The sequence below is a fragment of the Callospermophilus lateralis genome, chromosome 3 (genome assembly GCF_048772815.1).
Source record: "Callospermophilus lateralis isolate mCalLat2 chromosome 3, mCalLat2.hap1, whole genome shotgun sequence".
In the NCBI taxonomy this organism is placed as follows: Eukaryota; Metazoa; Chordata; class Mammalia; order Rodentia; family Sciuridae; genus Callospermophilus; species Callospermophilus lateralis.
In genome coordinates this window covers 26,904,198-26,931,825 of record NC_135307.1, presented here as the reverse complement: position 1 = coordinate 26,931,825, position 27,628 = coordinate 26,904,198, and the positions used below count along the sequence as shown (strand labels likewise).

General features: G+C 52.1%; 1 protein-coding gene across 2 annotated transcripts in view; it reads left to right on the top strand.

The window, feature by feature from the left end:
* The window catches only part of Tmem63c (transmembrane protein 63C), a 65,740-nt gene that overhangs the window by 2,811 nt on the left and 35,301 nt on the right, over positions 1–27,628 (top strand). For both annotated transcript variants that reach the window (XM_076849805.1, XM_076849806.1), the window contains exons 2-4: positions 9,686–9,831; positions 24,433–24,494; positions 27,178–27,389. In XM_076849805.1, the coding sequence (XP_076705920.1) occupies positions 27,240–27,389 (150 nt within the window). In that variant the 5' untranslated portion in view covers positions 9,686–9,831; positions 24,433–24,494; positions 27,178–27,239. The remainder of the gene's footprint in view (positions 1–9,685; positions 9,832–24,432; positions 24,495–27,177; positions 27,390–27,628) is intronic.

Genomic DNA, 27,628 nt, shown 5'->3' with positions numbered 1-27,628 from the left:
GAGGGCAGTGGTTTGTGCAGCTTACACATCAGCACACGTGGTGTCCTGGGCTCCACAGCCTTGCCTGTGAGTAGGCTGCTATTACTCCTGCAAGGCTGAGCCACAGGGGAAGCTGAGCCGAGGACATGGGGCCACTGAGATGAGAATGTGGGCAGCTCATGAGGTCTGACGTGTCCTTGTTCTAGATCTTCCTGGATTGCTCAGGGCCAACCAAGGGTGACTCTTAGTGGAACACCCTGAGGCCAGAACTCTGTATCCTGTGTATCTAGGGCAGGATATGCACCTAAGCTGCCAAGTTCCAGCTGGTTCCAAGACCTACGGAGAGACAAGAGAGGAGGGGACACCCGATTATCATCTCCTGCCTCCTCCTAGTCATTAGTGATGTTCCCCAAAGGGAAATGGAAGAATGGACCCATTTAGAAAAATCAGGACTAGGACCCAAGTGTCCTGGGTGCCCAGCTCTGCTTTATGTGCCCTTCCACTCTGCTATCTTACGGGAGCATCCTCAGGAGACTGAAAGGGCTGGGAAGAGCTTCAGCACAGCCTGAGTCTGTGGGGCCTTCATTCCTGCCAAGTCAGAGCCTCTGGTGTCCTCAGAGGATCAGAGGCAGAAAGGCCAGGCCAGCTTCTAGTGGGAAGCCTACCTTCCCTTCCTATCACTGAGTGACCTGGCCCATGGAGGTGGCCCTGGAGACGGGAGCCTGCTCACTGTGGCTGTCTTTTCAGAATAGTGCCCAGGTGGAGGAACACTGGCCTCAGACCCTGGGGCCCTGAAAAAGATTCAGGGAAGTAACATGGTCCTGAGGCCAATTAATAGGGAGATGATTTCTTATTGGATTTTTGATCACGAGACCTGATCACCTTGGGGTTATCTGGGTGGCAGTGAACTAGAAAGAGAGGATAACTGGAGACTCACCTAAGGACCTGTGGGGGGAGATCAGCCATGCTTGATGGGCCTGGGGGACCCATCACACAGGGATGCACTGCCCGGGAGCACTTCAGAGCTGGGTTCCCCCGGCTTTGTTACCTGCTCGTTTTCCTTCCACGAATCTTCCATTTGCAGCGTGGTGAAGTATGCTCAGTGCATGGGGCTGCTGGGAGGACAGATGGGAGGGAGAAGGAAACTACCCAGGGTAGCCCTTGGTGACTGAGTCCCCTTTCCATTGATTTGCCTCTTTATCTCTAGTGGCCAGCCATCTAGGGACCTCTAGGATGGCTGGCCATGCTTTGGGGCCCCCACACAGTGTCCAACAATGGCTGACAGCTAAATTTCCTATAGGCACTGTTAGAACTGACTATTCCTTTCAAAAAAAAGCTTCAGGTCCCTGAGGACCTGGCAAAAGGGAGCTGGACACAGACCCAGAGTGAAAGAGGCCCTTCAGGACAACAGAGGCACCTCTGCTGGCCAGGGAACCCCTCTGGGCCCAGGACCACGTGTGCTCAGGTCTGTAAAGTAGGCCAGGCCTGGAGAGGCCTTCTCAGGCACCAGGGCAGCCTGAAGAGAGAGCCTGGGCTGGGACCTTTGTACCACTCGGCCTCCTCCTGTGCCTTGCCATTACTCTAGAATACTTTTAAGGCCATAGGACAGTAGGACAGAGGTGGAGCAGGTCAAAGTAGCCCACTTGGCAGAGGAGGAAATTGAGGCTCTGAGAGGTCTTATGGGTCACACCACACACATACACACACACTTGTGTGCCTGTGGGCACGCCTGCGGCTCCCAGCCCTCTGGGCCCAGTGGGGCTGATCATCAGGGAGCTGTCCTCCCCAGCACCACAGACACATCCTGCACTCACCTCAGTTGCTGTTGGTGGTGGTTTTGCTGAAGTTGCTTAAGACAGAAGGACTCGGAAGTGAAGGTCGCGTTTCTCCCCTTCCCCTCCACTCTGGGCAGGGTGCCCAGAGCTGGGTCTGCTGAAGGACAGCTGTGTCACGAGAGCAAGGAAACGGAAAGATAAGATTCTGCCCCACTCCCACTGGAGCAGAGGACGGAGACCCAGGCTCCGTGCCCCCTACTCCAGGGTGGCTCCTGGAGGCCTGTGGAGCTGCCGGGGTGCAGGGGACTGGAAGTGAGGCACAGGTCCCAGGCCCTGGTCACAGTGCGGCAAGTGGAGGAACAGGAGGATCCCCAGTCCCAGCCCTCACCAGCGGGACTGGGCAAGAGGCCAACAACAGAGGAGGGAAGGAGATTTGGGAGAGCAGGCTTTCTGACCCTGGCCTTAGCCAGGAGCTGGGGAGCCCAGTGACCCCGCCTGCTGAGCCATCTTTGAGCCCAGCTCTGTCCTGGCCCCTCCTCACTGGCTCCCCAAGGTTCATCGGGATCAAGCCCAAAGTACCTTTCCAGTGAGGCCCCTCTTGTACCCTCTGCTGTTGCTCAGAGGTGCTTTGTGGGTGAGGAGGGGGACATGTCTGATCACCTTTAAATTTTTACAAAATAACACTTTTTTTTTTTTTTTTTTTTGTCCCTGATAACTCCCAGCTCAGCTAAAAAGCATGATTCTGGCAAACTGGATTTTATCAAAAAGAGATTGTTTTCCATCCCATGCCCTGGATTGCCCCGTGCAACTCCTTCTCCTGTTCTAGACCTTGTCCCCACCCCCATCCTTGTCTTTTCTGTCCCTGTGTCCCTCAAAGCCAACTCAAATGCCTCCTCCATGAAGCCCTCCCACCATCTCAGCCAGGAGAGGTCTCAGAGGTCTTCAGTGCACTTCTCACGTCCAGTCTGTCCCTTCTGCTGGACATCCTCTCATCCCCCAAGTGTTCGCTGAGTGCCAGTCACAGGCTTGCCCTCGGTAATTCATGGGGAAGGGGGGGGGCAGGTTGGCGAGGAAATGGATAATGACAGCACCTTGAGAATAACAGTAATATTCTATGATAATGGCAGTGCCAAGTGCCAGGGGACATTCTGGAGCTAGGAAAGCTGAAATGTGCGTACTTTAGGACCCACAGCTTCATGTCTGGGTGTATAATTTTTACCTAGAGAAACTCATGCATGTGTATAAGGAGACAGTTCCAAGGATATCTGGGGCAGCAATACTTGAAGTGCAAAAAAGAAGTTTCAACCACAGTGGCTGTGACATCTGCCATAATGAAATGGACAACAAAACTGGATATTATGCCCCAGTTAAAATAGGTACAATGGGGGATTTTATTGCATATAAATTATGCCTTGATGAAGTTGATACATCCGTGCACACATGCTTGTGTGCATGCATATGTCTGCATGAATGCATGCACATTTATTTTTCTGTATTAACATCAGTAAATCTCAAAAACAATGTTGCCAAAAAAAGGAAATTGCAGAATAATATTAGATTTTAACAAAAATTACCAAATGATATTGTAGAGCTTTGCGGTACTGGGGAGGGAACCCAGGGCCCCATACCTGCTAAGCGCCAGCGCTGCACCACTGAGCCACACCCCCAGCCCTTGAGGTGGTCTTTGGAGAAAGAAGATGCTGAGATGGAAAGAGGAAAAGGGGGAGATTTCTGATTTGTCAGGAATGCTTCATTTAAAAAAAAAATAGATCTTAAACAAAAACGATAGGATGTGAACATGTGTGAATCTGGTTGGCTTTATTCTTTTACCTTTTTTAGGTTTAAAAATTTTTTTAAAGTAACTTAGATGTCCATGGAAAAAGCAGTGGCTTTTCCCCAGGGAGTCAGGGAAGGCCCTGTTCAGGAGGAGGTGACAGCTGGGGGTTGAAGGACGGGTGGGTGGGTTTAGCTGGGACGGGGAGGGAGTGGAGGGCTGGGTGTGCAGGCCAGGGGCCTCGGGTGGGCCCTTCACACTCTTGAAATGTTTGTTGAATGACTGCTTATCAAGCCGCCTCTCCCTGCCACCTTCCATCCCCATCTCTGACTTCAACACCTCTATTTCTGAGCTGTGAACATAGTAAATGAGGCCCTGGAGAAAATATCTTGTATAATGTGATGACTTTTTTTTTTTTTAAAGTCTAGATAAACCAATGAGGATTGGGGAAGGATTGAGGCAAATAGATAAAATTGGATATTAAACAGCCACTAATACAGAGAAAACAGGATCCTTGGAGGATACTGTGTTCAACCATAGGCAAATTCAGGTGAAAGCTAGCTGGAATGGTGGTTTTCTGGAATCATGTAAATCATCAGTTTAGGCCTCTGTGGCACACACCTGTAATCCCAGCAGCCTGGGAGGCTGAGGCAGGAGGATCTCCAGTTCAAAGCCAGCCTCAGCAATGGCAAGGCACTAAGCAACTCAGTGAGACCCTGTCTCTAAATAAAATACAAACTAAGGCTAGGGATGTGGTTCAGTGGTCGAGTGCCCCTGAGTTCAATCCCTGGTATCCCTCCCCACAAAAAAACCCACCAGTTTGACCCCAGAAGAACTGAAACACTCAAAACAGACCAATAATTGTGGAAAAACTAAGTTTTCATAAAATTCTTCTCCAAAAAACCCAAGTTTAGACAGATTCTAATTTCTTTCAAGTCTTTTAGTTTCTGCTATTTCTATCTCCTAGTTTCTATCAGACCTTCAAGTAACAGTTAATTGCAGTTTTATTTCAACTGCACTGACCACAACAGATCACAGAGGAGGAAAAATTTCCAATTATTCTGTGCAGCCAGCCCCACATTGATACTAAAGCTTGGCAAAAATAGGAGAAAAAAGAGAAAATTGCCAAGGAAAACCTTACATTATGAATATTGGTGCTAAATTCATAGATTAAATAATAATAAATAGAATCATGCAGCATTATATTTAAAAAACGAATGCAGAAAAGCAAGTGGAAATATGTTCCACAAATATATTCAATATTAGAAAAACTGTTAATATAATTAAGCAAACTAATAGTGAAAAGATGAAAATCATGTAAATAGCTCCATAAATGCTAAAACAATGCCCAAAAGGTATTTGATAAAATTTAATGTATATCCTTGATTGTAACTTTTTTTTGGGGGGGGGGCGGGTACCAAAGATTGAACCCAGGGGTGCTTAACCACTGAGCCACATCTCCAGCCCTTTTATATATTTTATTTAGAGATAAAATATAGGGCCTTGCCAAGTTGCTGCGGCTGGATTTGAACTCACAATCCTCCTGCCTCAGCCTTTCAAGGCTTGAAAGGCACTGGGATTACAGGTGTGAGTTGATTTTAACTTTTATATTTAATAAAATGTAGACATTGTTTAACACAATGGTGTGTGTAGATTATAAATACATATAAGGAAATAAGGATCACCTTTACCTTAATTTTCTAATCTACTCTAGAAGTCCAAGCCAACACACATTTTGAAAATATAAGTTATAAAAGAGAGGCAGGGCAGAGGTATCTTAGTGGTGAGCCTTGGTTTAGCATATGCAAGTCCTGGGGTCAATCGTTAGGACCAAAAAAGAAAAGGCAAATTTATCAAAATTTAATAAGGATAAGGACTTAATTTAATGAGAATTTAATAAGGATTTGACCACTTGAAAAAAAAAAAGATTGTCAACTGAAAATTTTAGTAGAAATTATTAAGGAAAACATTAAAATGACTGGTAGTAAATACTAGAGATGAAAATGCATAGCATTTCTATACAGAAACATCAGCCTCTTTTGAAATAGAATGGAAGTCGGGCTCAGTGGTACACACCTGTAATCCCAGTGACCCAGGACACTAAGATAGGAGGACCACAAATTTGAGGCCAGCCTCAACAACTTAGAAGTAAACAACTTAGTGAGACCCTGTCTCAAAAATAAAAAAAAACAAAAAGGGGTGGGGATGTGGCTAAATGGTTAAGCACTTCTGAGTTTGATCCCCAGTACCAAAAAGAAGGAGGAGGAGGAGGGAGAGAAGGAGAAGAAGGAAGGAAGGAAGGAAGGAAGGAAGGAAGGAAGGAAGGAAGGAAGGAAGGAAGGAAGGAAGGAAGGGAATGGGAAAAAAACCATTTACAATATCAGTAAAAGTGGCTAAAAATATCTAGAACTTAGTAGCCGTAAGCAGCAGCTCTCACATTTCTGTTGTTCACACCTGGTTCCCTGCACCTGAGGTATGGCCTCATATATGCTAGTAGATGGTTGTTGAATGACGGAACCGGCTCACAGATCCATGGAGCAGAGGGCATTTAAATGTGGTGACCACAGTAGTCATTGTCCATGGCAGTGGGCCCCCTTCTTTACCTGAAGCCTAACATGGTTTCTCCTGGGAAGGTTCTGCTCTGGGGCTGGAGGGGTCTGTGAATAGGTATTAGGTCCGATCTGTCTATAGTGTCCTTGTAGATCTGTCTGGTTGTTCTAATCCTGACTGGAAGTGAGGTGTTGAAATCTACTGCCGTTGTGTCGTTGTTTGTCTCTTCCTTCAATTCGGTTCCTATTTACTTTGTTATTTGGGTGCTGATAGGTACATCTACGTTTATGGCGATCTTATGTCTCTGGTGAACGTACCTTTTATCATTTGCCCCTTGTAGCAGTTTTTGACTCTAAGTATGGTCACCCTGGCCATCTCGTTACTGTCTTAGTCCACTCTGTGCCCCTATAACACAATACCCGAGATTAGATCATTTATAATGAACAGAAATGTACTTGGCTCGCTGCTCTGGAGGCTGAAAAGTCTAAGATCAAGTGGCTGCTCCGTCTGTTCCTGGCCTCCTTGCTGTGTCATAGTCGGATAGAAGGAATCAGAGGGAGAGGAAGGGGAGCTGAACTCCCTTTTGTAACAAGCCCACACCCATGAGACTGACATTGATCATTCTAATCAACCCATCAGTCTAATCAGTTCCTTGTGGGGGGTTGGGGTTGAGCGCAGGGCCTCTCTTGTGCTTGGCGAGTGCTCAACCACAGAGCGCTTGCCCTGATCTAACCCGTTCTTAAAGGTGCCACCTCACAGTGCTGCTGCATTGGGGGTTACGTTTCCAGCGCTTGATCTCTGGGGTACCTGTCTGAGCCACAGCATGGCGACCATCTACATATGGCATATTGTCCCCTTTCACCCCAGGTGTGTATTTCCATCTAAGGTTAGCCTCTTCTGGGCAGCCTATGGTTACATCTTCCAACATCCTTTATTACCTGTTATAACCCATTTAATCCACATCATAACCCTCTGCAAGTGGTAGGTTTATTATCTCCATTTTTAGATAAGGACACTGAGGAACAGGAAAGTTAGGTAACTTATCCTAGATCCAGCAAGGTTGGAGTGTGAATTGGACACCTGACTCTGAGTTCAGACTCTTTGCTTCCATCCTGCTATGTAGTTAAATTGGAATTTTGACTTGAGGGAGGGAGGACAGGAAGTGGGTTACTCAAAAAATGAAGACAACTGGTCAACTGTCCAGCTAGCCCCTTGGGGGAAGCAATATAAGTGGGGCCCTGCAACCTTCCTTGCACCAGTATGAATTCTAGATACAGCCAAGATTGAAAAATAAGAGAGAAGAAAAAAACCCTAATGATACCAGTGGGAAATATGGGCAAATATTTTTATGATCCTTGAGCAGCAAAGGAAGTCCAGACTCCAAAACCTCTGCAGGAGAAGTCTGGTGCGTTTGACTATGGAAAAATCTGAAATATCTGCAAGCGAAATATGCCATAAATTACGTCAAGAAGAGACAAATGACCATTTGCAATATATGTGGCCAAAATTAATTGCATTAATTCAGGAAAATTTCTAAAGATCAGGAAGATAAATTAGAAAGGATGTAAATAGTTCACAGAAAAATAAAAGCTAAAGCCAGTCAATCCAAAAACATGAAAATATGTCTGCCCTTTCTAACAATTAAAGAATAACGAACTGAGACAAAGTATCTGTTTCAACTTTGATATTGGAAAAGATTAAAATTGGATAGTGTGTGACACAGTCGAGGGTGGAGAGAAACAGGCACCTTCCTACATTGTTGGTGCAATGCAAACGGATTCACTTTTTTTTGGAGAGCAATTTGGCACTATTAATTAGAATTTTAGATCCACATAACCATTGATCTAAGGATTCGTCCTATAACTAATTCTGCAGATGTTTTTGTGCACCAAATTGTAAAACAATCTAAATATCCATCAACAAGGATAGATTTACAAAAAGTGTAGGGCATTGCAGGTCATGGTTGCACATGCCTGTAATCCCAGTGGCTGGGGAGGCTGAGGCAGGAGGATTGTGAGTTCAAAACCAGACTCTGCAACAGCGAGGTGCTAAGCAACTCAGTGAGACTCTGTCTCTAAATAAAATACAAAACAGGGCTGGGGATGTGGTTCAGTGGTTGAGTGCATCTGAGTTCAATCCCCAGTACCAAAAAAAAAAAAAAAAAAAAGTATAGGGCCTTGGTTCAATGGAACACTATGAGCAATTAAAAAAACAAAGTGCTCTGTCTAGTTAGGCACATAGAGATGTGATGTATATCAACAAACCAAACAAAGATAGAATACCAGGAATGTGTTCCTGGGTGGATTAAAATAAAGACGTAGGCATAGATCTGTGTGAGTCCATATTTGGGGAAATCATGAAGAACCCTGAAACAGGAGGCTTGACAATGTTTGTGTTGGGGACTGATCAGAGCTCTGGAGTGGTGGGGACAAATGTGCTGCATTTCATTTTCATGGTTTATTATTTGGAAAGGCTTTTTCTGTAGTCATGTCATTTTTCAGAATTAAAAAAAGATATTTAAGAAGAAACCAATCATAAAACCAAGTTTTGCATAGTGCTGGGGATGGAACCCAGGGCCCCATGCAGGCTGGGCAAGTGACCTCTGACCTCTACCTGGGCCTGAACTTCCTCTTTGAATTGGTTGCTTGGTGGATTCATCTCTTCTCACATTGGCGATTTTAGATCAGGGTCCAAGAGATCATCCCTAATCTTCATTTTGTCCAGGAGGAAAAGGAGACCCAGAGAGGCTTCAGCAGGCCACCATGGGGCCCTGCAAGTCTGTCTGCAGATACTGGGCTCCCATGACACTGCTCTCAGGAAAGGGGCCAATGACCCACTCACCTGCATTATGAGACCTCCATCCTAGGGCTGGGGATGGGGTCAGTGGTGGAGTAGTGCTGGCCGGGCATGCGCCAGGTCCTGGCTTCTATCCGCTACCAAAAAACAAAACAAAACAAAAAAACCTTCATCCTTGGACTTAGGTCTGCCTTTTCTGACATGTGCATTGAGTATGATTTTCTGTGCACCTGTGTGGGAACTTGTTAAGATGCAGATTCCCGGGCACCTTCCAGGACGTGCAGTCTCAGGGGTACTGGGGATTGAACTTAGGGGGCCCTACCTCCTAAGTCTGAAGAAGGTGATGACTGTGTCCCCCTGTTACCTGCCTCAGCTCAGTCCTGCTGTTTTTTTTTTCTGTGCATCTAGGCTGAAGCTTCCCCCACTGCAAGGAAAAGTGGGGTGTTCCCACTCATGGGGGTCAAGTGACAGTTGGTGCTTGGACTGCCTTGGAGACTCCCCTTAGATTGCTCCATCCGTGGTCTAGCCTCCCCCCATCCCAGGCTTAGGTTCAGCTGGGATGAGTGGCAGGCCACTCATTCCAGGGGTGGACACTCACTGGCCTGGATTGGAGGTGGGCAGCCTGATGGTCATGGGTACCTCAGAGGTGCCCCTGAGGCCGTCGGAGCTGCCTGGGAGGATGCTGACAAGCTTGCTGGAGTGGGGAGGGGCCTGGCCTGCTTGGGCTTGGGGAGGAGCTGCACAGAGGCCAGGGCGGACTGGGATCCATGCCCGCCTGACCTGAGAGTGTCCCATTGTCCCTGCACCACAGAGCCTTGGAAGAGCCACTTTTGTGGTCCAGAATCAGCGGGATGCTGCTGGGTCACTTGGAAGCACCTTTTCTTAGGGACCAGTCAAGAAGAAGCAGCCCTGGTAACAGTCCATCGGCCTGAGCCCCCACCTCACCTGCTGCTCCAGGTAGGTTCTCCTCTCATCCCGCCAAGCCAGAGCACCAGCTCTGGAAGAGTGGCCGACCTGGGTGGCCCATGGCTCTCTAGTTAACACCAGGGTAAAGGCCTCCCCAAGTCCTCCTAAACCCACAGCCTGACAGGAGGGGGCAGGAAGGGCTTCTCCCTGTCCCCCAAGGACACTGACCACGGCCATCAGCAGACCTAGGTATAGGGTTGGTTCTGGATCTGCTGGATGTTGGGGGGGGGGTAGCTCTGGTTTCCTGTGCATCTCCTGGGACTGCAAATGCAGTAAACTAGACTCCAGAGGCCTGGAAGGGGTGATTCAGATGCTCTCTGGCCCTCAGCAAAACCTCCAGGCTGAGCTCCTAGCTGGGTCCCCTGTGTGGTTCTTGTCCGGCTACACTGATGTGGGGCAGGCCCAGGACCCAGCTGGACACTGCTCTCCCAGGAGTTTCCTGCCTCCTGATATTTATTTCCCGGAGAAAGGATTAAGACAGATGGTATCTTTATAAACTGTTGGAGCTGGAAAGGATCTTAGTGATATAATCCAATCCTAATCCCTTCTACTTCTCAGGCGATACTCACATCCGTAGTGTAGTTCCAAATGTTGTGGCTGAACATCTCAGAGGAATCAGGTGTAAGCTTTTCACAATGACACGGAAAGCCTCTGCTTTCAGACAGCCCTTCTCCTCCCCGCTGGGGCCTCACCAGCCTCTGCTCCCGTCTCCTTTGCCTTCTCCTCCATTTACCCGATCACTGCTAGCAACTTACACCCCTAGGCAGAGGTGCCGCAGCATCCAGAGCTAAAAGTGTTAAAGCCATGTTAGCATCTAAGTGAGTCTTTCTTCCTAGTTTAGGTAAGTATATATGTTAATGAGTACATCTTTGAGAAAGAATTAGATAGTCCAGGAGGCTTATACGGGGAAGCTGTAACTGTGATACCATTTCTCCATTTGAGAGTGTCTAAAATCTTTCTTATGTGAGAGAAGAAGTTTTCCTGTATGGGCTGTTGGCCAAGAACATAGCAGTCGTTGCTATTATCAATAAAAGCCATCTTAGACATAGTTCTCTCTGCAGAGAGAAGTGCTTCATGTTACCATCTCCCTTATAATTTCCTGGTCCTTTCTCAGGAGAGCCTGCAGGGAAGGAGGCTTGGCCATAAGCTGCACTTCACTTCCCTCCCAGGCCATGCTTACCTCCTCATACCAGACCCTGGTTCCTCCAGTGTAGACGGCTCTGAGAAACCGCTTTGAATAGTGGTTAAGAGCTCAGAATTCTGGAACCAGAGGGGTTCACACCCCAGTTCCACCACCACCAACTTTACCAGCTTGGTGGCATCTCTTCCTCTTTATTCCATCTCTTCATCTGTAATACAGGGATAACAATAGTAACCTAGAGTCCCTGTGAGAATTAAATAGGTTAACATCTGTAAGGTGCTTGAAACAGTATCTAGCACCTAGTCAGCGCGTAACAGCTTAGCGCCAATCATTACAAAAGCCCGTTTTCTCCCAACCACGTCCCTCTGCTTAATGAACTTCCCCAAACCACAGCAGAGTCATCCCACTCCCCTCCTCTGCAACCCCCCTGGCTCCCTGTGGCCTCTGTAAAGACTGTGCCCTAATCTGCCTGCCCCTTAAGGATCTGGAAGGCGCTCATATAAGGAATCAGTAAAGCTTACTGAGAAGGAGCTTTTCCACCTCCCATTCTAAGGAGTGGGAGGGCAGCCACCTGCAGCCCCACAGCCGTGGGTTTGCTTAGGCTCCTCCACCCCCCTGACCACAGCCCAGCCATGAGCAGACCTAGGTATAGGGTTCTGGATCTGCTGCATGTGGGGGGTAGCTCTGGTTTGCTTTGCATCTCCTGGGACTGCAAATGCAGCTAGACTCCAGCTCTGTCCATATTGAAGTGAAGAGAGGACACCTGGCCACTACCCAGATGGGCAGGGACTGCAGCCCTCTCTGATGCGTTCAGGCCATCAGGCAGACATGAAGTCATCCTCTTTGTCCCACACTGGGAGATGGCCAGAACTTGGCTCCCCCAGCTCCCCTGAGAAGCCTGAGGCTGATGGAGGCCACACACGATCTAGCACCTTGGACAGAGAACTCAGGCTCCACCCGTGCATGCTGGCTGGTCTGCGGCTTTCTGGGAATACCATGAAGGATAGAGGCTGGGCGAAAGTGGGACAGACCACATCCAAAACCAGGCTTCTGCTCCAGCAGGGAAACCTCGACATTCTCTGAGTCTCTATTTTTCCATCTGTAAAATGGGGAGGATAGCTGGGCACAGTGGTGCGCGCCTGTAATCCCAGAGGCTCAGGAGGCTGAGATGGGAGGATCACGAGTTTAAAGCCAGCCTCATGCAACAGTGAGGCACTAAGAAACTCAGTGCGACCCTGTCTAAATAAAATACAAAATAGGGCTGAGGATGTGGCTCAGTGGTCAGGTGCCCCTGAGTTCAATCCCCAGTACCTCCCCCATGAAAAATATAAGGATGATTCCCACACTGCAGGGTAGGGTCAGTGCAAGGCCAAAATGGAATAAAATGTGCAAAGTGGCTGCACAGCGCCTGTCCGGGGTGGGTCCTTGGTGATTTGCTTTTATTTTTATCAGGCTCTCCGAGTTGTTCTTCCTGCCTGCTGCGCCCCACACACCTCTCACTTTCCTTAGGTGCAGTTTTCCTCTCAGCCTCCACTTTTCCAAGATGAAAGGAAGTTGGGGTGGTTTTTGGCAGGGGAGGGGAAGGGCAGCAGCCAATCTCCCCAGACTCCTGGCAAGGGTGCGAGGCGCAGCAGGAAGCAGCACTGCACTGTCTGGTTCTCGGTTGGGCTGCCAAATCCCGGGAGCCGAGTGCCGGGAACCAGCCACTTCCTGCAGGCTGCCATTTGCCTCCCCACTTCTTCAACACATGGATGGGTTGTTGGGACTCCGCACACCGTACTAGGCCCCCAGGCGCTCAGCGGCAAGGACACCCCGTGCACCCCGCCCTCCCAGGGCCTGCGTTCCAGGGGCGCACGACCAACGGCATAAACTCTGTGAGGATGACCTATGTCAGAAGGACAGAGATACAGAGACGTAGGGCTGCCGCGGGAGCTGCGGAGCTAGCAAAGGTAGTGTCACCAGGACAGGCTGCCCCAAAAATGAGACATCTGAGACATCATGTCTCCCTCGGGAATCCCTGACAGGCCTCAGAATCAAGGCCAAGTGACTTTCGTGGGATCCCAGGACAGGAGCATGATCCAGAAGCCCTTCGAGTCCCAGCCTAGACATGCCCTTTCTCTAAAACCTTCAATGGCTCCCACTGCCTACATGATTAAGTGCAAATCCGTGGGCCTGGTGCAGGGTCTCATGGTCTGGTCCCAGTTGTTAGCTCATCAGACCCTTCTCACTGCAGCTCTGCAGCCAAGCCAGTTGGCCTGTCACTTCACAATATGTCACTCTCTGCTTCCCTCCTCCATTCGTTTTTCTCTCTGCTGGGATCGTCCTCTCCTGCTGGTTTCTGGGAATGTCGTAATCCCTCTGCCCTCACCTTTCTCCCTGACCCTGGGGCTGTGGCCTCTGAGCCTTTCTGAGCCTCTGCTCCTTCCTTTCCCAATGCAGGGGTCTTCCCGCCTCAGGTGCAGACTGAGCTTGGCCATCCAGTCTCCCCACCTGGTGGGGGTGGCCTGGGCAGGGCCTGGGCTCCTTCACCTCCAGCAGGTGTAGTGTTCATGAACTTTGGGTGACGTGTGCCTGTGCTCAAAGGCCCTGGGACACTGAGGCAGGTGGGAGGAGCCTTCAACACACTCAGAAAACACTGTCGGAGTGGAAGGGCGGCAGGAAAGGAGAGGTGAGCAGGAAGGGGAGGGAAATGAACTTGGAAGGAACAGAGATATCCCCACCATAATTTTTTTTTTCCAGGCAGAGAAATAATCACAGACAGGACAGGTCTTTTTTCTCCCTCAGAAATAGCAACTACTTCCTTAAGCATCCCAGGCCAGTGCTTTATTGAGTCTAACTAGTATACCTCTTGCTACAGTGAGTGAGAACTCATTTTCCCTGGCTCCATCTTGTGGATCAGGGTGTCTTTCCTGATGTCCATGCAAGGAGAAAGGAGCAAGGTCAACAGGAGGCTGGCCCTGGGTGGGGTATGGGGCCACCATAGGTCCTGAGGTTGTGCTGTCCCCAGCTGTGCTCGGCTCAGCCTCCTCCGGGGATAACCATCACCAGCAAATCTGAGGTCCCAGCACCGCAGCACATGTCCCAGGCTTTCTGTGAGGCCATGTGAGCCAGCCCCACGGCCTCTGCCCTCTGCCCTCCACCCATGGCTGGAGCAGCTGCACTCAGAGGTCCCTGGGGCAGTCAGCGGGACTCCTGCCCTACTTAGGCAGATGGGCCCAGAACCCAGGGGCACCTGGCCTTGCTCCAGGTCTGCAGGGTGGCGTGCTTCCACCCAGGGGCCTGGGCTCCTGAGGGCATGGGAACTGAATGCAGTCTGGCCCAGGACTTGTCCTGCCCTGCCCCCTTCTCAGCTCTCCTGGAGTGTCCTGCCCCTGTCCACCCCCACATGGTTGGAGGCTCCATGTCCCCAGGGTGGTAAGCACAGCTGTACTGGCTCAGATCTCTCTCAGCAGCAGCTGCTCCCATCTCGGGGTCAAGGTGAGGTTCAAGTGCCCGAGCTCACGGAGCGATGGCTGAGCATCGGGCACCTGGAGCCCTCGTGGGCACTCAGCCACTGCTCTAGAGGGCAGGCCCCTCCAGGCAGGCTCCTCAGACTCCCCAGGGCTGAGGCCGGTGCTCTTCTGAGCCCCCAGACCCCCGGGGGCCTGCGTGCCTAGGCTGAGCCTGCCAGGCATGACTTTTCCAGCCTAGAAAGCCAGGCTGCCCACTCCAAGGCCTGGCGTTGGCCGAGGGGCTGCAGTGGAACCTCCACCTCGTCGTGGCGCGATTCTCCAAACGCGGTCCCCCGTCCTGCGGGATTGGCACCACCCAGGACTCGTTAGCATTCAGACGCAGGCTCCTCCCCAGAACCACGGCAGCAGAACCTCAGGTGGACCCCGCTGTCCAGGGGGGAGCAGGCCCCGCAGGGAGGCTGACCCTCCAGAGTGTGGGGGGCAGGGCCGAGTGTCTCCAAGTAACTCCCCTCAGCCAACCCCAAGGAGGAGCCATGGTGACGCCCTCGGGGACAGGGGTCTCTGCTCTGCTGGAGGTTTTCAGTGAGGCCCTCAGCGGGGCCCCATGACATGGCTGAGCTGTGAGGACGTTTTGCTGACAGGGCAGCTGCAGTGGGGACTGTCCTGCAGACACCTAGGTGCCCCTTCTCCAGCTGGCCCGGGGCCAGGGATGCTGCTGCTCCAGTCTGGCCTGGAGCCGGCTCCTCCCCCACTGCCACTGGCCCCTCAAGGCCCAGGGTCCACTTCTGGAATGGCAGGGCTGAGGGGACCCTAGAGCTCACTGGCTGCACACACATGTGCACACACACACTCTCAGAAACACACAGACATGTACAAATACAGAGACAGATACAGTCTACATGTGCTTATGTGAATACGTAAATACACATGCACCCCAACACACACACCCCGAACCCAGGTCATAGCATAGATTATAGCACAGCCAAATCCCCTCTGAAACACCCACACACATACACACACAAAAAAAACCCACATTGACACAAACACATGGACTACCACCCTGGTGGCCCATCTGGGTGGCTTAGTAGACGTGTCCTCTCACGGTTCCGGAGCTAGAAGCTGGAAGTCAAGGTGCTGAGAGGCTGCGTTCCCTCTGTGGGCTCGGGAGGGTCTTCTGTGCCTCTTTCCTGCCTTCTGGTCGCTACTAGCCACCCTGAGTGTGGCTGGACTTGTAGCTGCATCATTCTAACTCTGCTCTGCTGTCACATAATCTCCTCATAAGGACCCCAGTCATCAGATTTGGGGCCACCCAAACCTATGAGCTCATTTTAACTGATTTCTTCTGCAAAGACCCTTTTTCCCAACCAGGGCACATTCTGTGGTCGCACATGAACATGCTTTCTGGAGGGAAACACAAGCCCCAAGCACATATGGAGGTAGAAGGCAAACTCATAGATGTGCACACACACACACACACACACACACACGCACACACACACACACCCCTTGCAGATGAAGCTCAGATTTGGAGAGGAGAGTCCCCCAGTGTCAGAACCGCCTCCGCCCCAGGCCCCCAGCACCAAGCAGCCACCTATCCTGCAGGTGCACTAGGGCTGCTGTCGGTGAGGTCTGGTTTGCTGGTGGAGTGTCAGCTCTCATGTGTACAGAATTCATAAAGGGATGCAGAGAGTCGGTGAAGGCGAGTCTCCTGTGTCTATGCCGCCCCTTCCCCTCCCATAACATACCCCTGAAGGCAGCCCCTGCAGCAGTCTCCTGCGTGTATCCTCCAGAGAAGATCCAGACCAGGGCACGCAGGGTGGGGCTCCCCCAGGAGCCCCGGCTTTCTTCTTTTGACCATGCACTTTTTACTCCCTGGTTTTCTGGGGTCTTCCCATCTTCCTGTGCACGCACTGACCGCAGGACCATCGGTTGTTCCCTTTGTGGCCCCAGTTTCTAGCTCGGTGCTGGCACACATAGGACTTCCCTTAGGCCCGCTCCCTCTAGACCTCAGTGAGCCTGAGTGTGACCAGGGTTCAGGCGTTGGCCGCAGAGCCTTGGTGGGCCCAAGTGCACCCTGGCAGCAGAGGGAGATGAGGTGGGATGGCACCAGCAGTGCCCTGTTTGCTCCGCCGGGGGTCCCCTGCACCGGCAGCCCTTATTCCCTGTAGCTGGTGCTGGCTCTGGGGCGGGGCCGGCTCTGGGGCGGGGCCCTTGGCTGCTGCTGCATCCTGTGATCCCCTCCCTTTCCCTCCTGTCCTCCCTCCCCAGCCTTCCCCTCTAGACTCCTGCAGAGGAGCCTGGCAGGGCGGAGGCTGGGGAGAGAACCACACCGCTGGCATCTTAGCCCAGGGGCCTGCTGCTGGGGAGCTGAGCAGTGCCCAGTCCTGCCGGCTGAAGGCTCAGGTTGCCACGGAGACGAGAATTACGGCAATAACTCGGGGTCATGCTGCAGGCTGCCGCTTCTCCCAGTGGTGGTGACTGTGTGTGCTCCACAACACTCAGGGATGACATGTGCCACATTTTTCTTTCTTGAAATCAAGTCAGAAATGAATGCCTCAGTCCAAGATCTCACCACGCCCTTGGCTTCAGGCTAAGCCCCGCAGGGTGACAAAGGGGGTGGTGAGACTAGAAGTCCACAGAAGTGTTAGCCCCGTCCTCCCCCCCCCCCCGCCCCCTCCACCTGGCTGTGGAGGGAAGGGCTTGGGGCAGAGCACAGGGAAGACCCCCTCCAGGCTCCCTGAGTGTGACATCATGGGGCCAATGAGTGCCACCAACCCCACTGCTCATCTGCCCTAGATTGGGTTTAATGTGCCTCCTCTGTGACCTCTTCTCACACCTGTGTGCTGTAATGTCCTTTGGGCCAGGCCTTCCTCACCCCCCTTCTAGAATGGGTTTGAAAGGAAGGGACACATCTTGTTCCCTTCTGCACTCGCGACCTGGTAGAGGACTCAGGAAAGGATGAGTGGGGGCCGCGGAAGCCGAGGGGTTGGAGAGGTTGCTGAGACTCGGGGTGATCTGAGAAGGTCCCCCATAAAGGGAGGGAGAGAGGGGCCACAGGAAGACAAGGCCTTTGAGGGACAAGGGGCCATGAGCCTGCTGGGGGAGGGAAGGCAGGATAAGGGGTCCTGGGTCAGGAGGGCCTCCCCTTGGCCCAGCCTCTGTCCCTGGAATGAGTTGAGAGCTCAGGTGCCAATGGGAACTGGGAGCCAGGTGAGGACCCAGGCCTCAGCTTCAGACCCCACCCCTGCCTCACCACTGCTAGCTGGGTGACCCTGGGCAGGCTGCGTGCCCAAGCTGGGCCTCAGTGACCTTGTTTGTAAAATGGGGACCATTGACACCCCTGCCCTGACAGGGTGTAGGGTTGGCTGAGATGATGGCTGCAAACGTGCTTTGTCACCTGGAAGAAGTCACGTATCAGGTCCTCAGTCGGGCGCCTCAGAGATGGCCCAGAGGTCAGGCCCAGGGCAGGACCTCCATCCCGACCCAGGAGGCTCCTGTTTCTCGTTTCCTTCCCCATGGGAGTTCAGGCATGGACCTCCCCAAGTCAAAACAGAGGCTCAATGGCCACCATCACCCACAGACCTATTGGTGCTGAGCAGGAGGCAGGGAGACTGGCCTCTACCAGCCTGGTGAGAGCTGTGATGGGGAGGCCACCAAGCCCCCTCTGATCACCGAGCTGGGTCCTGTTGCTGTGGTCAGCGCTGTGCCTCCGCTGCCTGGGAATGGTTAAGACAGGCCTCTGGCATTGGGGCAGACCTTCAGGGGCCTGGTGGCCACCTTGGCCCTGGTGATGCAAGGTGAAGCTCCGTCTCCCTGCACCTGGCCCCACGGGTCCCTGAGGTGGGGAGGAGGTGGCTTCAGAATCAGGCCTTGGTCTCTTGGAGTAGGCAGGCTGCACAGAGGCGACTGGGCTGCCGTGGCAGGGAGGGCCCTGCACCCCACCCAGAGGCAGATCTGCGTGGGAGCTGGTCGAAGTAAGGACACTTAAGGGAGGTGGGGACTGGATGGGGAAGGGAGGAGGAAAGCTGATTATACGTGTGCCTAGAAATATCAAGCCTTCCTTCAAAAACAGGCTCTTTCCAATTAAATACAATAATACACTTTCATAATAGTTTTTCAAATTCAGAAAAAAAATTTAAAACCGTTGAAAGAACATGGTATAATTTTAGATTTACATTTTTTTCTTTATTCCTTTTACATTTTTTTTTTTAAAGCAAGTGAGACCATGTAGTTTAACAGCACCACATCTTGCTGTTTTGCTTACTATCTTGCCCATATAATACAAGGAGGGTGTCACTCCTTCTCCCAGTGTGTCCCTGGGTCGCTACCCAGCTCCCTGGTGTCCTTGAGGTCACTCCACTTCCTGCCCCCAGCGTGTGGGCACTGTCATGCTGGTGCGTGGCCTCAGAGCCATGGGCAGAGGGCACAGCAGGCAGGGTCTAGGGGACAAGAGGGGGACAGGTCCCAGAGGTGAGACGGGTGGGGTGGGGAAGAAGACGGCTCCCTCAGCTTCCAGCCTCGGCCCTAGTGGCCACCGCAGTCCAGCCCCTTGGCCATGTGAGGTTGAGAGGCCCTTATAGTATAGATCAGGAGCCCACCTTCCTGTACCCAGAATGCACCTCTGGAGTAGGCAGAGGTGCTGTTCCCGTTGTGCTTTCAGGACCATGTGACGTAGTTGAGCCAGACACGCAGATGCCAGCCCTGCGTCTGTCTCCAGCTGGGTGACTTCAGGCCGGTTATTTCACTTCTTTGAGCCTCAGTTTCTCTACCTGTAAAATGGGGATTGGGATTCCCACTTCTTAGGCTACTGCCGCGTATGTTACTTATGAGGATAAATGATGTTCAGTAGGATGACCATAAGAAGGTACTGGGCCACACCTGGCCCATCACCAATGTCCACCTCCTCCTCTTCCCCTTTCTTCTGAGAGCCTCTCAGGATCTGCACCCACTCAAGCCTGGAGCGTGGTTCCATTTTCTCAGCCAGAATGTTCTTTTCTTTACTATGTTGACTGGAGCCTGGGAGATTCATAACTGTCTGTGGGCATTGGTGTTCTGTGCCTCGAGGACATTACATGTCACAGTGATCCAGAGGTGGCTGTGGAGTCAGTGCCCCTGGGCTCAGCCCCTCCTCCCCTGCCCACCAGGTCCTTGACCTCACAAGTTTCTTAACTTCTCTGGTCTAAGATTCCTCCTCCATTAGATGCAAGAATAGTAGAATCTACCTGGTTTTTGCATAGGAAACAAAGCCATTCTAGGAATTTTAAGCAAAACCAAAATGTAATACATGAAAATTACATGCTTCCGAAATCACCCGGAGGTCAGAATCTGGGTCTTCGGAGCAGTGACAAGCCACTCCTCACCCCATCAGGAGGCCATTCCTGGAACCACAGAGCTCACACCTGCAACCCAGGGATCAGAAAACTTCTGTGACTTTAGTCACAATTGCTTCTCATGTCCCCACTCCCGGGGAGCAGAGCCTGGGCACTGAGTGCCACAGAGAACCTCCTCCTTGTTCACTGTGGCTTGTCAGCAGAACACAGCCCGAGCCCGAGCCCCAGGAAGCTGGCCTCTTCCTCCTCCCCGCCACCACCCCCCACCTCAGTCTACAGCACGTCTCCCTGATGGAACCCGACCTGTATGCAGAACCCCAGGGAGTGTTAGAAAAGTAGATCTCCACTTTCCAGCTTTGCAGTAGGAAGTCACACTAGAAAGAGGTGACCACAGATGCTAAGGGCCATCAGTCCTAACCAACACACAACAACCCGAGAAATGTGCTCACCCAACTTATTAAGAAGCTTGACTTAGTGCTTAGCACATAGGACTCACTCAGTAAATGTCAGCTGCATCCTTATGCTTATAATGGAGCTACAAACACCAGTGAGCACTGCCTGGCTCTGCCCACAAGCTCTGGCGGAGAAGCCACTCAGGAATACCTTGGTCTGTGTGGCGCTGTCCACGGTGCTGAACCTCCCGCTGGACCCAGGCTGGCTGCCTTGTTATTAACCAGCTCACACAGAGAGCCCTGTGGCAAGGGGGAAGCCCAGGCCTCTCACCCAGGCTCAGGCTTGGGAAGACATCTGGGGGATTGTGATGGAAGGCTGGCCTCAACCCTAGGAAATGGGTCGCAATGCAATAGCTAACATTTGTGGTGCTCACAGTTTACCCAGCCAGTCTCCACACGCTCTCTCCTTTAAGCCTCAAAATCACCTGGGATAGGCAAGACAGACATCATGATAGCCATGTTGTAGAAGAGAAGACTGAGAACCAGGAGGTTAAGTAGCAACTAGTAAATAATGGAGCCAGATTTGTATCCAATCTCCTGACCCCAAATTGTGCCGCCTCCCTCCTCTCCAAGCTGTGATCTGGGGACAGAGATTTGGAAACCAGGAATGGGCTGTGGGTAGGCAAAAACTCAGAACTCAGGTACTCTCCACACACTCCACAAGTGTGTGCAGATCACCCACGTTTATTCCTTTCCACACTTGAATACGGGTCTGGATAAAGAGCCATGTTTCTGTCTCTCCTTGAGGCCTTTGTGCTCCCATGCTGGTCTCTGTGGGAAAACCATGGAAAGCTTAAGAAAAAACATGGTCCCTGCTGTCAAAGACCCCACAGGTTGTTAGGGAACTGGCTGCATGGGGAAAATGAGAGGGTCATACCAGGAATTGGCAGCAAAAACCAAGTATGTAAAGAAGGAGGTGGAGACAAGGGTTGATGCCAAGAAGTGGCGAGGTTGGTGGCTTTTGCAATAATGGCAGAAATGTCAGAGCTGGGAGATCCCAGGGAAGAGGTGGACACCACAGTCAGCTCCCTTGGACCCACCAGTGCGGGGGATGGAAAGCGAGGGGAACAAAAGAACCAGTCTCCCGGCCTGCCCCACTGCAGCAGGGTTCAAGGGCACCAGGATGCCATTGTTTATGCCCACATCTCCCCATCCTTCCCTGTGTCCCCGTTTTCAGTGCTGGGCATCAAACCCCAGGGCCTTGTGCACATCAGGCAAGTGCTCCACCACTGAGCTACATCCCTGACCCCACCCTCTCACCTTATATAGAGTCAGTAAATTGCGGGGGGGGGGGGGAATCTTTATAAACTCCTATACAGATGCACATAACCATTGAAATCTTAGGCTGGTGGTCCTCAGTCTTGGCTGCACCCGAGAACCGACTGAGGGGTCTCACTCTTAATGTCTGAGAGGGGTGAGTACAGCTGATTCAGTGCCCCTGCCAGACTGAGAGGTCACTAACAATCCTGAGCACAGGGATCCAGAAAAGTCAAGTTCTCACCCCAAATACACCCTTCCCCAGCCTTAGGCAGGTCTCTGAGCTGCTGGGAATTCATTTTTTTTCATATGTGAAGTTGGGCAGAGCTTGGATGTGGAGCTTGGGGACGGTTTGGAGCAAGGAAAGGGCTCACTGGTACTTAAACAAGGCAGGTGTGGGAGGCCATGAACCAGAACCTCTCAGGCCAGTAAAACCCTGCCTACCCCTCCCAGTACAGCTCCCAGCAGCCACAGGGGGTGTAAACTGACGTCCTGGAGTGGAGGGGAAGGGGGAGCAGGTCCAGAGAAGAGGAGGAGGCAAGGGGTGCCCTGGCCAGGAACTCCTGCTTGTGGAAGTCCAGAACCACCGGAGATACTCCTTCTCATTGTTAGCAAACAGATGACACTTCGTTGAGGATACTGAGAGGGCCAGATGGTCGGGGGGTGGAGCTCACCGGGCCCTGGGCAGTGCTGGGAGAAGAAGACTAATGGCCCTAGGTCCAGTCTGGATCCCTGGCTGGGCCCACCATGCTCCCACTGCGTGAAAGGTTGGGAAGGCTGTGCCTCTGAACCAGGCCTCAAGCCAGCTCTTCCCCTTCCTCTGCCCTCACCCAGCACTGCCTTGCAGCAGAGGCTCCAGGGTCCGGGGGACAGCAAAGCTGCCTGGGTTTGAGGGTCAACTCCACCATTTACTAGCACTATGACCTTGGCCTGGTTGTTTAACCTTGTGGGCCTTAATTTTCTCCTTCATCTCGGGATGATTCTGGTGCCCTAGGATAGTTATGATGATTAAGTGAAGTCATTTTTTAATGGAAAACGTGTAGTCCACAGTAAGTGCTCAGTAAAGTCTTCACTATTGATAGAACCAGCCCTTCTGCAGGGCCCTCCAAACTCTGGAACCATCCTGGAGACTTGAGCACTCTGCCTTCCGATGGCCAGCTGATCTGGAAGGAGAAGGAGAGGGCAAAGTGTTGGCCTCTAGCTAGTTAGAACAGCAGATGGAGAAACCAGGCAAGGCCTGGAAGCCTGGTATCCAGGGCTAATGGGCTGGGGAGTCAGAAAAATAGCAAGTTCTTCTTAAAGCCTTCCCCCAATTGCAAGGAAAGCTTAGCTCAAGCCCAGAGCTACAGAGCGTCCAGCTTTGGGCATGAGAGTCCAAATGGTGCAGAAATGGGAAAGAGGAAGGCCACATGTTCTGTCATCCGATGAGATCTGCAGCTCTGGAGGAGATCTGAGGATCCTGACCCCACCAACCAGCATCAGCCTCATCCCCCTGCCCCTCCTAGGCCACAAAGCAAGACTGATATTTGCTTTTGGGGGCAGAAAGAACAGAGACAATGGCTGCCTGGTGGCTACAGTTTGAGAGACAGCAGACTGTCTATCCCATCTCCACAGCCGTCCTCCTACCTGCCCCAGAAGGGAGTGGGTGGGAGGAAGGAGCCTAGGGATCATCCAGTCACCAACATCTCGCAAATACACCAATGACGGTGACGATGGCCCTGGCTAATCTTGTGCACTTGTGTATTTCTCAAGCATTGTTCAGAGGACTTTATATGAATTATCTTATTTCCTCTCCTTTGTTAACCCTGGGAGACAGTATTATTATCACTCTCACTTTCCAGGTCTGGGATCTGAAGTTCAGGGGGTGAAATCACTCTCCGTGGTCATACAGCTAGCAAGGGTGGGTGTAGGATTGAAGTCCACACAGTCTGGCTTCAGACAGCCCAAGTCTCCCCACTGCTTCTCCCAAAAGCCCTTGTCCCCTGTTGTGAAGATGATACCCAACGAGACACATTCTCTGACCCCGCCGATTCAGGCCATGTTGGTGCCCCGCCTTGTGTACCTGAAGCACCCTCGGGTTTCTGATTTTCTTTTTCCTGTGCTCTTAGCTCTTCCTTCAGGAAGAAGGCAGGTCTGGGGATGGCGCCGGGTGCAGAGGAAGGCTGGGTGCTGCTCGGGGTTTCCATGGTAACAGCTTCCCTCATTACCATCTCTGCCTGCTGCCTGAGAGAGCTAAAAGGGGTAGTGAGGTGGGAGAGGGTGAAATCCTCTTTTCCTCTCCCTCCCTCACCTGCCCTGTAGCCTGGTGGCCAGGCTGGGCTGAAACCCTGCACCCCACCAATTTGCTGGACTGACTCCCTCCATCCCAGCTTAGAGGCTGACACCTCGTAGCTGACGGCCCTCCCAGGCAGAATGGTAACCTGGGCCGACAGCCATCCTCTCCCCTCTCCCTCTCCTAAGGGCTCTGACCTCCCTGAGGAGGACCTCATAGGTCTACACAGGTCCTGGCAAGAGTAGATACTCAATAAGTTCTTGTTGAACAGATCGATGGATGGACAGACAGATGGACAGTCAGACAGATGGACAGACAAACCAGTGACCCATCCTACGCATCCTACGCAAATGCTATGCTCCATCTCCCCTCTGTCTTTACCAACGTGGGTCTATCTGTCCACCCGCCCCTCCCCACCCACTGCACAGTGCTCACACCTGCACCTTCGCATCCCAGCTTGGAGATCACTTCGTCAAAATTCAAAACTTTTGCTCTTCAAAAGACATCATCAGGAAATGAAAAGACAAGTAGTCGACTGGAAGGAACAGTTTGCAAAACTTGCATCTGCTAAAGGGTGGGCTTCTGAGCACCAACAGCTGAAAGAGGTTCTCTGGAATGAAGCTGCCCAATAAGGGCTTCCTGGGTCCTTAAGTCTGGTGGTCTCTTCACCACATTTGTTCTTTTACAGCAACCAGACAGCTGAGTGGCGCTTCCAGTTCTGACTTGGACTTTTCCAGGGAAAACCGACAGGTAGGGAAAGTCTCTCCACAAGTTCCATCACCAGCTGCCTTGGCGCGGGCTCCCCCTGGTGGTCACTGGTGGAGCTGCAGTTTACTGCTGGAGCTGATGTAGCCAGGCTCAAGCGCCTGTTCCCAGGCAGCACCCTGTTGTTATATTCTGATGCTTGGGAAGAAGGCTTACCACTTAGAGTGCACATGTTCAATGCAAAATTTTATAAGTTTCCATTTGGCTAACCATGTTAGTGAGTTCATCAGCGACCTGGGGTAGAGATAATAAGACTCCGTGCAGCCTCCGCTGCTCCCCTAGAAGAGAGGAGCAGAAAGTGGGGCAACTTAAAAAGATGGGCAGCAGGAGACTCCCTGTTCTTGTTAGATGCCAACCCAAATAGTAGGAATGCAAGAAGTTTTCTTGTTCTCCTCCCTTTACCGGGACTAATCTCATTGTACCCTCCATCTCTATTTTTGTGAGTGAGCCCAAGGACACTCAGGTTCCCAGGCCACCTTCCTTCCCTCTCCATCCCCACCTCCCCATCCTCCCCAACTCCCCAACAGTGCAACAATCATTGCACTGTGTCCCCGGAAATCCACATCCGCTTCTCATTTGGCAAGTCTTTGTGGGCTGCTCCTGCGACCCAGGCATCGTTCTGATACATCTCAACCCCCTGGCTCCTCTGGACAGCCCTGTGAAGAGGGCATCAGCAGCTCTCACCATCCCCATTTGACGGATGAATTAAGTGAGGCATGGGGAATTGAGTACCTTGATCAAGGTCCCCAGTGAGCAAGTGTGAGAGCTGAGATCAGTGTGGTTGGGCCCTAAAGCACAGACGCCCCGGCTCCTCTGCCTCTTCACTTTCTTTGAAACCTCAACTCCCCTGAACCAGCCTCTCACAGAGCAGCTGTGTCTCCCCCCAACACCGCTGCCAAAGGGCGGAGAGACTTCGTTATTACTTCTCTGCAACTCTTCTTCCTCTCTTCCCTTAATGCTCCTGTCTTGGATCCGTGGGGGTCAGCCTAGGTATACCACTGACCCACTTCACTGTGGTCATCGACTGCTGCCCTGGTCACTGGCCCCCACCTTGAGCCCCTCTCTTCCCTCTGCGTCTCTCCTTCTGTGATCCAGGCCCTTGCTCCTGAGAGACATCTGGATGCTGGTAGCCTCTGTTGCACACTTGTGTCTCCTTTCTCTTCTGAGCTGCACACTCGGCATCCATCTGCCGGTTCCACGTCTCCCCAGCATGAGCCCCTGACCACCCACCCGCCCTCGGCTCTCCTCGCCCTGCTATTCTCGTCTTTTCTATCAATGACTGCAACTCCATGTTTCCAGGCTTAGGCTAGAAACCTTAGAATCTTTGATTCCTCTATTCCCTCAAATTCTCCATCCAGTGTACCAGCACATCTTCAGGCTCCAGGTTCCGTGTATCTGACCCTTCCCACCACCTCCGCTGCCCCAGCCCAGCCCAGGCTGTTTTCTGCCTGGACCCTGACTGCCCTCTCTGTTGGGACCTCCCTGCCCTCTCTGTTCTCAGCCAAAGTGATCCCTTTAAAACCTAGGTTACTTTCATGCCACTCCTCGGCTCAACGCCACCTCCATCTGTCTCCCCTGTCCATCCACAGGTCTGTCGGTCTTCCCTCAACTCCCTGGGCCAGCTCTCACCCAGGGCCTTCGTCTCTGCCTGGTGTGGGCTTCCCCACACCCTTTCTGTCCTCCAGACCTCGGTCAAGTGCCACCCTCTAGCCAGGCCTTCACTGACCCCTCCCTGCCCATTCCTCCCCACTAGACTCCTACAAGGAAGGGCTTTTTATCTCTTGGGTTCACTGTGTATCACCAGCCTCAGGTCTAGCACAAAGCAGTTGCTCATCAAATATTTGAAGGAATGAATGAGGAGGCTTCTTCTCTTGAATGAGAATAATGAGGCTCCAGGGGAAGGGGAGGCCTGGAGCCAAAATAAAAGCTCCTGAGAGTGCAGAGCAGTCCTGCAGATCAGTTCAGGCAATGACCGGGTGCCTCCGGTTTCACCCACTCTTTTCCACACTCTTATCCATGGCTGGAAAGTACAGATGCCTGTGACCACCCCTCTGCATTTGAGTCTTACCAAGATGCCCAGCCTCGCTGGAAGGGCTGTGGACCTGGGTAGGTGCTGATCACCCCGGTTCCCAGGCATGTTTGTAAGATATAGGGACCTTTCCCAAGTCACTGTTCTGTGTTGGGCACACTGCATCCTTCAGGCCCAGAAACTGGATCAGAGAATTGCAAAGGATAGAGGTGATCGACAGCAAGCCCCATCTGCGTGGGCATCCTGTGAACCCGTGATTTGTTTTCCAACTTGAACTTTTCCACTCTGGGGTCTGAGCTTGCCTTTGTGAAATGCATCACTTTATATATAAGCAGAGCTTCACCGAGGAGTGATAAGGAGTCCTCTTGGGATTTGCATTTCACAACTCTTTTTCTTAAGGGATCAAGCGGGTACACAATAACTCCCCCAGGGCCCTGTAGCTCTTCTGTCATCTGGGTTGGAGGCAGCAGCTAGCTAACAGGACAAGGCCTGTGCCATCTTACGGGCTGGACTTCCTGCCTGCCCAGCATTTCCAGGCTTGGAACTGGTCCCTGGCTCTGATGTGCCCCAGGCCCAGCGTGTCCAGTGTACTCAGGGATCATGACCCCAGTTCCCCCAACATGCCCCTGTGTCTTGCAGAGTGAGCCACAGTCTGTGTGTGTGAAGGGAAGACCCCTGTGCTGCCCAGGGAGCCGACCAGGATGTCCGCCCCAATGGAGCCCCTGAGTAGCCATGAGAGGATACGCAACATGACCTACAGCGAGTGCTTCCAGTCTCGGAGCACCGTCCTCCAGGGGCAGCCGTTTGGGGGGATCCCCACTGTGCTGTTCCTCAACGTCATCTTGTGGATGGTGAGTCTGGGTGCTAGGGGGGCGCCCCATGAGGTGGCCGCTGGCCTGGGCTGTTGAACTGAGGATACAGCAGGGGTCCCCGTTGTCCAATGGATGCTAGCCAGGGATGCGGGCTACCCGGATGTCATCCTACTTGGGGTGGCTCAGAGGGGCGAACCTCAGGGGAGAATGCAACAGAGCAGGCAGAATTCCTGGAGTTATCGTCAATGCTTCGTTGTCCAAAGTCCATCTGGTGGCCA